Source organism: Vanessa cardui, chromosome 9 (assembly GCF_905220365.1).
Source record: "Vanessa cardui chromosome 9, ilVanCard2.1, whole genome shotgun sequence".
In the NCBI taxonomy this organism is placed as follows: domain Eukaryota; kingdom Metazoa; phylum Arthropoda; class Insecta; order Lepidoptera; family Nymphalidae; genus Vanessa; species Vanessa cardui.
In genome coordinates this window covers 5,905,357-5,919,195 of record NC_061131.1, presented here as the reverse complement: position 1 = coordinate 5,919,195, position 13,839 = coordinate 5,905,357, and the positions used below count along the sequence as shown (strand labels likewise).

Here is a 13,839-nt window from a genome sequence, read left to right as displayed (position 1 = left end):
TGTCCGCTTTGTTTAGAATAAAAGATTAAGAGGAAGCGACAACAAAGACAAGGAGACTATTCTGGAACGCTCGAACGGTGATAACGAAAATAAATTCAAGGTTTATAGAATAGGTCTACTTTTCTTGAATTCTGAGGAATTAGGTTCTTACTACATTTACTTTTATTGTTGCGGACTTTTTAATTAGCTCTCGATCCGACTCTTTCGTTGTGATTAAATCTTCTGTTAAAACTTGTGGTTCAGAAATAAAAAAACACTTCACACTCTCAATTTTATATACTAGTGCAGCGTAACGTTTTACAGGTATTTTTTTTAAAAACAAAATGGCGTCCCTTTTGGCGCGTCCTATCTCTTTTAATAAACTAATCGGAAGTCAGTTGACGAACTAGTGAGGTTAAATTACTGTTAATTTAATAAACTTGACGAATAACGTAATTATAAATAATACATTATACAAATAATAAAGTATAGGTAAATAAATCAGGATATAATATATTATTGAGAGTTGTTATTATATGCCACAACAGCTGGGTGCCTATGTTCCACTTGTTAACACTTTATAAATTAATCTTGGTCTTACATGACATATTTAGCAAAAAACGTGCAGGAATTCAACAATACTGTTTAGTGTAAAGTTACACCAACGTCTGATCACTAAATACTTGAAAATAAAATTGAATATAAAGTGTAAACAAATTAGTATGTATAGCGATTTTATTTACTTGGTGGTAGGGCTTTGTGCAAGCCCGTCTGGGTAGGTGCCACCCACTCATCAGTTATTCTACCGCTAAACAACAGTACTCAGTATTGTTGTGTTACGGTTTGAAGGTTGAGTGAGCCAGTGTAACTACATGCACAAGGGACATAACATCTTAGTTCCTAAGGTTGGTGGCACATTGACGATGTATAGAATAGTTAATATTTCTTACAGCGTCATTGTCTATGGTGACCACTTACCATCAGGTGGCCCATATGCTCGTCCGCCAACATATACCATAAAAAAAAGCGAGATGTTAGAAGTGAAGTGCTTACCGCGATATGGCGATATCGCGAGCTGGCACGGGCTAGGCGCTAGAGTGGGTTGCGTACGCGATATGGCGATATCGCGAGCTGGCACGGGCTAGACGCTAGAGTGGGTTGCGTATGTGTGGCGATATCGCGAGCTGGCACGGGCTAGGCGATAGAGTGGGTTGCGTATGTGTGGCGATATCGCGAGCTGGCACGGGCTAGGCGCTAGAGTGGGTTCCGTATGTGACGGGTGTGGTGTGGCAGGCGGTGTGCGCGCCCGTGTTCCCCGTGCTGGAGATGAAGCCGCCCCTGGTGGGCGCGCTGCCGCCCGCTCACCTGCTGCCGCCGCTGCACGAACACCACCTTGTGAGTGACCGCCGCCCGACCTCATAGAGCCCCGATAACCCCTACCACTTCTTGACTCTTCCGATCTCTATGCTCTCTTCACTGTGATCGCGGGGCGGGATGCTCGTCAGGAGAATTAATATCGTTGTATTTTTGGAGTATTTTATAGAAGAAGAAAAATATTGGCGAATAAACAAAATCACTCATTTATATAGAAAACAAAAGAAATTATTAAAATTTGGATTTTCAAAATCCTCAAATTCTCGCAAATTATTCGTAAACAATAAGAAAACTAATTCAACAATACATAATTTTTTACAACAACTGGCGATGTGCCGTTTCTCTATGAGGTTGAGTGGGATAAGGAGTGAATTTATGTGATTGGTGCTGCCCCATACCCCCCAAGTTGGCTTAGATGTCTTTCATTATCCCCGTAGTAGTCAATAACTAAATGCGAATGATGTAGATGTCCCAGTGGTGTGGAATGGTCTCATTTATTAATTTATTTTGCGCTGATACCCTATGCTTTGCTAGGAAGTACATATGATATCCAATTCCTGGCTTCGAAATGATGCACGTTTACCTGACCCCTATAGTTAGTGTGTAATATTTAACAGCCGTAAAAGTAGTTATCCTACCATTTTTTTCAGCACAATCGTACATTCAATCATTATGTAGATAATATATTCGTAGATACTATTCGTAATATATCAAGCTTTATCTGTTTGTTTTCTGGCATCGCCGAGACGAGCTTTAAGTTTTAAACATTCACTTGCATTAAGATGGCGCAAATGATTTTTTCGACGTTCCTATATTTGCACCTATCCTTACTTAGCCTTTACCACGCCTTGACCGATTTTATTTTTGTAATACGTTATAATTCAATGATTAACCGCCGTGAAGTGCATGTTATACATGACACTATTTGTTCAGTTATAGAAATCAAAATGAATTTATCCTCCTCCCAATTCTGGCAATGCATTTTTTCACGGGCAGCACCACTCGAAACTCACAACGTGGTGGACTTTCGAGCAGAGAGAATTCGCATTGCCTGTTTTTTCACTTAAAACATATTATATTTTAATATTAATTTCTTTCGATAAAATATAAAACCGTTTTTCTATTTTAATACGTAAATTAAACCTGCAGAGTAAATGCGAATTTTCTTCGGAACGATATTTATTACTCTAAAAACTATTTTTTACCCAGGCAACCCTTTCCAGCGATCCCATCCTCATCATATCAACGGAGATGAAAACAAGCAGCTGGAGCTTGAAAACATTATATCGTATCTATTGTTCAATCTTTCAACAGGATATACTTATAATTTGTTATTTTTCAGATGGGTGGGCTAGCTAAGTCTCCGTTAGCAGGATTAGCTGCTCTCGGACTTGGAGGTCTCGGACCGGCGAACACTGGCGGTCTTAATCCAGCAGGTAAACACATTAAACCCTATTGGAGGCTAGAACAGTCCTGAACAGAACCCTGTCTCGTAAAAACTTTTTCATTTTGGTCCTTTTGTGTTGGCTTGCTTTGGCTCAACTTCAAACGTTGGACCCAAAATTGGCGAGATTGATGAATATGTCTACAATCCACTCGGTTCTAAAAAGTGCTAAGTGATTCTGATGCGGTGTCAAAGTTCTCAGTACTTATACAATCTAATTAATATTTGTCAAGCCAAAATATCATCGCTTGGAATTCTCGAAAATGTGATATCTGATTATCACTAAACACTTTAAAATGGTATTTAATATGGGTAACTAACTATTCAGATAGCGTTTTGGCTGTAGTTCTGTCATGTAAATCAAAATATCGCGTATGATAACGTCGGAGGGTTGTAACGGAGCCATCTCAAACTTGTGCTATCTGATTGTCACTAAACACTTTATAAATGGTATTCAATATAGGTAACTAACTATTCAGATAGCATTTTGGCTGTAGTTCTGTCATGTAAATCAAAATAACACGTATGGTAACTTCGGAGGGTTGTAAGTGTATGTATGTGTATATATATGATGATCCGTAGCGCTGGCGGCACTGGCGGGCTCTCAGCTTCGCACGTCCAACCAGACGCGCAATACGCCCGCCACCAACCAGCAGTCGCACGAGATGACGGTGCCCAACGAACTCATCGGCTGCATCATTGGCAAGGTCGGTCGCGCTCTCTCGCCTTGTAATCATCATCTTTGCTAGCTCATTTTGTGCCTTAAACCTAACGCGAAGAATGCCCAAAATCTTTAATTATAGTACAACACAAATTAGATGTAGCATCGGAAAATGCAATGGAATGAAAATAAAACCGATTACTGCCGATTTACACAACCAATAGAAATAGCTCCCTATCGCGCCATTCGACGCTATTCGTCGCTATAGATTAACGCGTCAGAGAAAGCAAGTGCATCTAAATCGACGCGTCAAATTGACGAATGTATTAGGTCATATGATATTACAAGTTATTACGTTTGTGCAAAGATCATATTCGCATGAGAAATAAATATTGATAATTTAGGATAGCGTACTCAATTCGGATGTGATCGGTTTTACGAATTTTGCCGATGCGACATCTAAGTTGTGTCGTACTATACTTTATTTCGCTAGTGTATTATTTATAGGTAAATTTGATGCCTATTTCCAGCAGTGGACAGCTATAGGCTAATGATTGATGTGTGATTGAAATATGATGCGTAAATTTTTAGGGTGGCACCAAAATCGCAGAAATTCGCCAAATCTCAGGCGCAATGATCCGGATATCGAACTGTGAGGAGCGCGAGGGCGGGAGCACCGACCGCACCATCACGATCTCCGGCAACCCGGACTCCGTTGCTCTGGCCCAGTATCTCATCAATATGAGGCAAGTATTTTTATATTATTTAAACTAACGAATCCTCTAAAATATCCCTACTTATGCCCCACGAACAAATTGTAACCCATTCGTCCAAAACGTTATGCCTAGTCCACCTTTAAGCAACAGTTTATTTGTCATCCCCTGACATTCCTTTGATTTGTCTCTACCTATTATTGAGGCGTTTCGATGACCGAATTAATTTAAACGTTTCACTTCGATATTATGCGCAACCAAATCAAAAAATTAAAATGTATTGCCGGGTTTCCGAAGTACTATAGGCGGTTTTTTAATTAGATAGTGTTACCGATTTGATAACTTTTTAAAGTACATTTTTGAGCAACGCAACCTGATATAATCGCCGTTTAAACTAAAGTTTATTTAACTGACTAGTGTGTGCTCCATGACGACACTTTATTTGACAATTCATTTTGTAACAAACCACATAAATTTTGAGAGTATTTTTTTAGTATTACCAAAACAAATTCGAGCAGTTTGTTTTAATCGAAAGTATTGTTTCATTCTCATATTTATATAACTAACTTATATAATAACTTAAGCCGAATTAAAACAATTTTAAAATTATTATAGATTCAGGAATTAAATATCCGTTCGATAAGAATATTGCGATACAATAATGAATTAGTTACCCGTGAGACAATGACTGTGATGAACATTGAAAGATAAAAACCACGAAGTCGCTTAAGTAAATCGTATTTGGTAAATATTAATTATAAACTTGTATTAAACGAATAGTTGCGTACACAGACGCACTTGCAGTTATTGGACGTTTATATTTTTGTAAAACTTGTCAAACTAATAGCCAGTGACCATTTTATCCGGACCTTCAAAAACCGTGCTGCATTCTATATATCAACATTCCATGAATGATATGCCTTAAATTTTAACATTTATCTTGGTGACGATTAACCGTAATTTTAAGCTACTACGGGATTTTGTTTTTGTGAATGCCTAATATACTGTTTGTATATACTAATATTTAAATACATAATATAGTATATTAAATTTTAACTAATGTTTCTTTAGTACGTAATAAAAAAAAACTATGAAATATATTTAATATTAACATTTAATGTTTTAACTAAAATTTTACATCTAGAGACTTAATTAGTAGTAATTTTAGGTCGGTCGCACGTAAAAATACATTAGTGTAGGCATAAATACTGTACATTGAACGTTCCGTGCTCGGGCACATACGTCGCCATTGAACGTTCCGTACTCGGTCCCTTTCGTTGTGGGATCTGTGGTCGGTAGGCAGTCGCGGTCCGGCATCGAGACGTCTCAGGTTGTCGCCTGGCCCTCACGTGAGTCCTGTCCCGGCCCCGCAGTGTGGAGCTTCAGAAGGCGAATCTGGAGGGTAGCGCGTCTGGCGCGGGCGGGAGCGGCACGAGCCCGCTGGCGTCCGCCATCCCGCTCGCTCAGCTGCTCAGCAAGAGCGGCGCGTTGGGCGCGCTCAGCTCGCTGTCCGCGCTTGGCGGGCTGTCAGACCTGCTGGCTGGAGCGGCGCCGCCCGTCCAGACCACGGGCGTGCACCGCTCGCACAAGACCTTCGCGCGCCGCGCCGACGACGAACCCCCCTCCAAGACCTCCAAGGAGCGCAATAAATACAGTCCCTACTAGGCGCGTCGCCGTCGCTCAGGTTCCCGCCGGATCGATTTCTCCTCGTACCCTCGCGCCGACGTCGCTCGTCCAAAGATTATCGATATCGATATCGAGAGGCTCCGGGCGCGCTTCCCTCGTAGTCCCGTTTTTTTTTTGTTTTAAGAACGATTTCGTCTAAGGCTCGGATCGCTCGTGACTGTCGTATTAGGTATCGATGAAATATACTTTTATATGTTTTAGAAATGTATTTATTTAAAGCGAGTTCGTAGTGGGTCACGTTTGTGTGGGTGTGAGTTAATTACGTCACTGTTTGTGTGTGACGCACTGTGAATCTCGTTGTCGGTGTAAAATTTTAAAAGACTGTTACGTCTACTTAAAGTATACACAGGTTGAAAAGTAGTAACGGGGAAACATTCGATGAAAACCCGTTGTAGTATAATTCGTCACCAGTTGCAAACATAAATACCTTTTAACGATTCTTAGCTAATTCGCGATACAAACATAGTGACTTTTCATTGATTGAAGTTGTGTAAAATATAACCTTTTACTAACGATTAATTATAATAAATTTTGTTTAACGTATCCACGAAATGCGTGAATATATTCAACAATTCCATCAAAAGATAATATTTTTAATATGACCGGTCATGTTCAATGAGCCTGTATCGTTTCCTCATAATGATTATCTTGTAGTGTAGATCTCCATTTAGGAGGTGAAAAATACGTTGACTTAAGATTGGCACTTATTAGATGTTGAATTTGTATCATAAAAGTGCATCCATTTTGTAGTTTGACAAGATGCATTTATACGAACGTGCATATAAAAAACAATCTATTCCTGCTTTTAATGAAATGTTGTATAAATAATGTCGATGGTATAATTTTGTAACTATATAAATCCTCGTTATTTCTGTTAATAAATCAATGATTTAATAAATAATAATCTATCAAGTTCTGAAATTCCAATTCCATCGACGCAAGATCACATCCAGTCGTGTACTTTACAAGCGACTGCTGTTTGTACATTTGCTGTCCTTGTTTTTCTTTTTAAGAACGAATGAGAACCAAAATTGAGGCAACTAGTGAAATTTAACGACGTGTTTTAGAGTTATGTATAAAAATGAAGCATAGCTAATATTTTTATACCGTCGGTAGTCGTTTAAAAATAGAATTTAGATTAGATCTAATCTTTAGATTCATTCTACTAAAATTACAAATTTCGTCGCGTCATCTTATTTTCGTCGCCATTTTTTTTTTTATATTATCGAAGGGCAATGTTACCCACTATTATTACTTTTCAATCTGATGGTTTAACTTTGTAGATTTTTTTGCATATTTATTACTTATAAGCCCTGGTTTATATTAGTATAAACAAAGTGTAATATTAATTTTTATAAAAATCTATTTTCATATTTTATGTCTTGAAATATTTTTTCAATAACTTGTGACGAAAAATTCCAAATTTTACATTTGTTAAATCGCTTTTTATTTTGACAAATATTTTCAATCGATGCTACGTAAATAATTTTTAAATCTATTTATTTAAATTACACTCAAAGCAATAGTCATCTAACGATAACTAGGAATGTGACAATAGTAGAAATACGTAGAAGCTTAAAGGCTGTAGGTATACAGAGTGCTTCGCGTGTAAACGATTGTATAGAAGTCTAATGTAATACAAATACAGGGTGTCTAGCGGAGACATCAAACCATACTTCAAATACTGGCATTCATTTGTTCGTGAGTTATGTTCCAAATCACCGGTACCAAAATCAAACTATTACCTAACGAAAAAATGAAACAATTTTGTATATTAATCCCGCATTGATAATGAAACTGAAGTATAGTTTGATGGCGATAGATGAGTTTTAACTCTGTATATTTTTTTAATTAACTTAGATTCTCGATAGTAAGGTTAAAATGTACGAGGATAACAGCTGAATTTTTATCAATATAACGAAATATTATCGATTTATTTTTTCTTTATATATCAAACCACTTTCATGATATTGTACGTTGAATATTTCTCTTTCACAGCAATAATAGTATTTTATAAAAGTAACTTGTGAAAACTTGTCATCAATTAAGAGGTTAGGTTAGTTATCGTAGAATGGAATGTTTTGTACTTCACGTTATAAAGGAGAGTTAGTTTAGAATCTGTGAGTAGATAATGATGAGGATAATAACTACGTTTTACCTTTACAATATCTCGTTAGTTAGGGCGAACATAAAATCGAGGTCCAATTCGAATGTTTTAAAGTTAGATATAGTTCCAGGTGGAAAGCAGATTATTTGCCTGTCAATATAATTTTATTCGTAATTTAAAATCATGTTAACTATAAGATAATAGACATTTTCTTTTCAGGAATCGTATTATTCGCTAGTATTGTTAAGAAAAAGTGTTAAGAACTTACTTAATAAAATCATAATGAAATGTGTCGTTTTCCTTTTCCCATGCTAATGTGTTTTCGTGTCAGGTACAGATAAATATTTTATTACGGTCTGAAATACAAAGCTTCCTCAAGACCCACGCCACCTCCCTGTCTACTCAGACACTTAATATTCCTGTGATACCTGAAAAGCTGACATTCGGTCCATCGTGTACCTTCATCCTACAGCTCACTGGATCATCCAATATCCTGGTAAGATGTTTCTTTCCCTACATTTTAATTTTTCTCCTAGTTATTCCACGTAACGGACGAGACGCCTGTCGACTGATCGTACCGACAAACTCCTCATTGCTTCCAAATCCAACTTACCGTAACATAATGGAATACGTGAGCCAATGGTGACGCGAGACTGAGCCGCTCCTCCCGTTTCAGGATCACGATGGAGACGGCGGGGCTGCCACTGCCCGGCTACCACTACATCGCGCCAAACCACATCGTCAAGGCGCCGATCCATTGAATGGGGCTCCGAGGCCAGACTTCCAGCATTGCAACCAAGTTCTACAACACCGACCGCTACTACATCCAACCGCAATACGGGAATCTGGCTCCGATGTACTTCTTCAAATAAAATAAAATAAACATTTCGACCAAACTATCGGGAAACGTGAGGGAAAGCGATCGGCGATTAGCTGAATGTATGTTTACATTTGTTACGAGTTTATAAGTATTTTAGATATTCTTATATTTATTCTCCAATGTTTGATTGATTGGAGTTCACCCGTCGGTCGTGTGATCGACAGTCGAGGAGTGGTACTAGTTGGGCACTCGAATGATGATAACTAATTAAAGGACTGAGATTTTGAATATTTATTCGGTCCGTGAACAGTGCACGACGATAAATGTGAGGAGCGCATGATAGGAATCTATAATTTTTTGCCTTTGTTCACTGTTCAGGGAATAAGATTTCCGACGTCGGGAGTGACTAAGCTGATCGAATTTACTACGGATTTAAGCGGTCAAATAATTCTATATTCGGTTGGATCTTTCATTATTTATGATCGGTAGAGGACTGATCGGAAATAAACAAATGTTCGAAATTATTTAATCGAGCGTCGGCGTACATTAGATGTAGATGCGTTACAATCGACCTCGGATCCGCTGACGTAGCTTAGCGTTAGACTAGCGAACAGAGTGAGAGGGTTAAAGACAATATTTGTAAATAACATAATCGTAATTACCTGGAAAATTAGGTGTTACAGTAAGCACTCTTACATTCTCGCGTTTAATGACAATTTTGTTCCAAAAATCGAATGTTATTCGTTACTTGAACCGCACCGAAGGACATTTTTGTTTCGAGGTGCGACCGGCTGTTTCGGGAGTCATTTCAATTGTAATAAAGTTCGGACGCTCTTGACGTTATGATAAATTGTTTCCTCTTGCGATTTTTGATATATTCTACTCGTACAAAATTGTCATTAACAGCCAGTCTGTAAGTTTTACAAGGTCCGTCGTGCGAACGCGATGTGGCTTTACGAAACCGATGGGATCAAATCCTTTAAGAAACTTACATTAACAGAGAAACGGTGGCGAACTGAAACATTCAGTATATTATATTTTAAAATATCGTCTATTATCACAAAAAAGACGTTAGATGTAAAATAGTGTTACTAAATGTGATAGTCTTCTAATTTATTTAACATTTGAAGAATTCTAACATAAACACCTCGTGTACATCGGCAACAGCGTTTTAAGTCGAATAAATAATATTGGTCCAGGGATCAAAGCCAAAGATTGTTGAATTTGTTTAACATTATGAATGTTGTGGATTTATTGCTAAATTATTCTGAATGTAGTTACAATTTAGTGAATTAAGAACACTTTATTTCGATTACTTTATTACCCTCTCCAGACTGCTCATGATATTTAGTCTTAGATTGAGATTTTAGATAGTCTGTGGTAAGCGACATAAAAAACAAAAATGAAAAAAAAAAGTTTAGGTTTAACTAGACTAAGGTAAGTATAGGACCAGTGTATTAAGATGCTTTCCAGTAAAGTATTTTTGATCTTTTAGAAAGAAATAGTGCCACATTTTATCAAATATTTTGTGCCAAAATACATGCAACAATGCCAATAATAAACAGTCAAGTTAATATATAAAAAGTAACACTCAATATTCGAAACTATTGGGTATCTTAAAAATTGAAACACGTTGATTTAAACCACCAATAACATTTTTTTGCACCCTAGAGTAAGGCCACTTTCACGGTTAGGATAAAGAATCTTCAAACATATCCCTAACGTATCCCTTATGTCTTCCCTTCCAGTATTTAATTGTGAATTTTTGAACTTTAGTGCCAAATATCTATATACAATTATTTTACTTATTTTGTGTTTGTGACGTTCTTAAAATTACTATAATTACAATTAATAATATTTTTAGTACTAGTCAAATTGGTCTGATGAGAAAAAGACAAAACGTTATTTAATAAATTCTAGTCAAAATTATTGTTTGGATTGGTTATTTTTTATTTTATACTGTATTTTATTTAACTATACTTGTGTATGTCGAAGAAAAAAATATAAAAATATGTTTGCGTGCTCTCACTTAAAGTATTTTATCTTAGCAATAAAAATAATAAACTCAATTATTTATATAAAAAAATATATACAAATAAGACAATGTATAGAGCTTTTTAACTTTAAGTAACACGCAGGTATAGTAGATTATAATCTATACAAATAACTCGGTAACGTTAAAAGAGTTACTAGAGAGAGAAAGGTAATTCTATAGCTGTGATGTACGATTGGAGAGGCACTTTTGTGCCGCATGCTACGTCATATGAGCTGAAGACGCGTCGGACGGCATGCGAGTAGTTGTAGAGGGCGCTTCGTAGCGGGGTCACGTGGTCACAGAGCGTAGGACGCCGCCGATGCAATACGTTGAACGGCAATTTATTATTTACACGGCATGCTATTAATGGCAATTGTAACGCAGATACTTTCTGATAAAGAAGTATTTATTAGTCTATTGGTGTTGTTGAATTATACATTTAGTACAATGACATTTAAAAATATTACTTAATGTACTATTTTCGAGTATATAAATAATTTGCAATACTTTGAAAACATCCAATATTGTAATCGTATTATCTTAGGTATTATTGTTACTGTTATTTTGATTTGCTCAATTATTTAAATGTTTATATAAGCTAGATCTGAAGTAATCGTGTTAGTTTTGTTGGAATTTAATTGTAGCTTAAATATTTAATGCGACGCTAAAGTGTCCGTCGTGTCGTCTTCGGATGTGTGCAAGAATTTTCCGCTAGGAAATCGGAGCAGACAGCATCCGTGTCTACTTTGTCTCTTTATATAAATTATTAAATATGCGTAATGAACACTTGTAATGTTATACAGATCAGTGTCGTGAATTAATATTTTAGAGTACACATAATATTTACATTTTTAAATGTACCCCCAAATCCAGCCAAAGGATGAAAAATCTATTAGTTATTTTATCTGTTTAAAAAATTATTTGCATGTTTTTGTTGAAAATTTATACGCAATATGCTTGAGAAAAAGATCATAAAATTTCGTGCCTTCTTATTTCTTTATATATTTGCTTCGTTTCGATATGTATTACTTAATTATTAGCCTTTTATAGACAGGGTCAAACTGCGCTGTAAAATAGTGTAATTAAAAACAATTTTAGCAAATATTTACTAAATGTAATAGTAAATTTTTATTCGTGTTAGCACCTGAATTTTTTATTGTTATTGCACCTTTTTGGAACTCCCTCTTAAGACTTTGTGACTATTAGTACAAGATTAAATTAATATCACTCGAAAAGTTTTTAATGAATTGGTATGAAACGCATTCATTCCTCTTTAGACTGCGAAGTTTTTAATGGAAAATTGAAATGTTGCCGCGTAAAATATGATGATGTAACTTTGAAATCTCTAAAGGTTTCCGATGATTGGGTAAAAAGGGTTGTGTAGTTTGTTGTGCTTATACAATATTCAACTCAATATAAATATTCGCTTAATTCTTCAAACACACACTTCAATTTGGAGTCGCAAATCTCGATTTATGATATTGTAGAATACCAGGGTAAATAATAATAATTTTAGTCGATATAAGTTTACTTCACGAACGAGTTTAAAATCACTATACAAATACTTCTAAAGCTTATCTTTATCTGTTGTAAAATTTTGAGAATATTTAAGAAATGTACTTAGAAACGTATCTTGTCTTTGTGAAATAAGAATAATTAATTAAATTGTATAATTTTAAAAAGCATAATTGACGTGGTATACGAATGATTGACGAGTCTAGAGTGGGCTGCGCCATTTTTTAATTCATTTAGCAATAAAGTCATTCGTACTTTGACTGAGTATAGTTAAGATCTATATCAGAACAATAACTAATAACAAAATATCTGTCAATCTCTTTTACAATTTTTATAAGCATTTAAATTATTTAATTAATACCTTTTTGATCAACATTGTGGCTATCTCAATGATCATCTCCGAAAAATTCCTTGCAAATAAACATCACACCCATTTTTATAATATATTGATCTATATTATATGTGGTGTTCAAATTCTAAAATAATTGATGTGAAATGCAATTAAATGAGCTCTGAAAGGTTCTGTCTATATTTAAGTGACATTATTATTTAATTATTTTAATCGATAAAGCAATCATTAATTAATTATTTTACATAATAAAAAAATGATTTATTATCCTTGTATGGTTTATACATGTTCATGAAAAAAAGAATATTGTAATATATTTTTGACAACTTATACTAGTTACTTAACATGATTATGTTCTTACTGTAATGCTTGTTCGAAAAGACAGAGCCTTCAGTTAAAGTAGGTACTTAATCATTTATTATGTTTTTGCAAATCTTTAGTGGTACTATAGATAGGACACGTAGATCGGACAGTTAGATTTTCACTTGTCATATCTTTCAAATATCAATGTAATTGTCAACATATCTAATCGTTTTGTGAATTGAATTGATTAATGTTAATATAAATGTTGTACGTACGGTTACAGTATACTGTCATTATGGTTAGTTTCGATATAATTAATGTTTGTTTTCATTATGTTTATTCAATAAAGTGTGTAAATAAAATAAATCTCTTTTATTGACTTAACCTTATTTTATGATAATTATAGTAATTTGGTTATGATGTAGTATCGAATCACCTACAATGTAATTGTTTTTATGAATTACATAGTTATGTTTTGTGATCATATTTTTTTAGTCTATGATATTTGTGAGCCTAAAAAACCGTTTGACATTAGAGCATTTTGAAAAGTTATAGATTTTTGAGAAATTGTAATAAATGAACACAAGACTGTCTCTTGAAGTAACCTGATGTAACCTTGTCAATCTTGGTGTTTTTGAGAAAATCGAATTCAGCCTCGACATAACCAAATTATGGTAACTGGTCACCAACGGCCATAGACATTTTCCCCGTAAACATTTTAATCATTTTTGACAATTCCAATGGACCACCAACCTTAAGATCTCTTGTACCTATAGTTACTCTGGGTTACGTTCCTTTCAAACCGAAACACATCAATACTGAGTATTGCTGTTTGGCGGTAGAATATCTGATG

At 35.4% G+C, this 13,839-nt stretch overlaps 1 protein-coding gene across 6 annotated transcripts in view; it reads left to right on the top strand.

Annotated features, from left to right (window-relative positions):
- Positions 1–10,321, top strand: part of LOC124532332 (poly(rC)-binding protein 3) — a 203,276-nt gene extending 192,955 nt beyond the window's left edge. For 4 of the 6 annotated variants that reach the window (XM_047107196.1, XM_047107195.1, XM_047107194.1 and 1 more), the window contains 5 exons: positions 1,273–1,374; positions 2,696–2,789; positions 3,380–3,504; positions 4,050–4,204; positions 5,545–7,601. In XM_047107196.1, the coding sequence (XP_046963152.1) occupies positions 1,273–1,374; positions 2,696–2,789; positions 3,380–3,504; positions 4,050–4,204; positions 5,545–5,836 (768 nt within the window). In that variant the 3' untranslated portion in view covers positions 5,837–7,601. Of the gene's footprint in view, positions 1–1,272; positions 1,375–2,695; positions 2,790–3,379; positions 3,505–4,049; positions 4,205–5,544; positions 7,602–8,640 lie in introns of those variants that run through there. The other 2 variants (XM_047107199.1, XM_047107198.1) reach the window with 2 other exon arrangements.
- Positions 10,322–13,839: the final 3,518 nt, after the last annotated feature.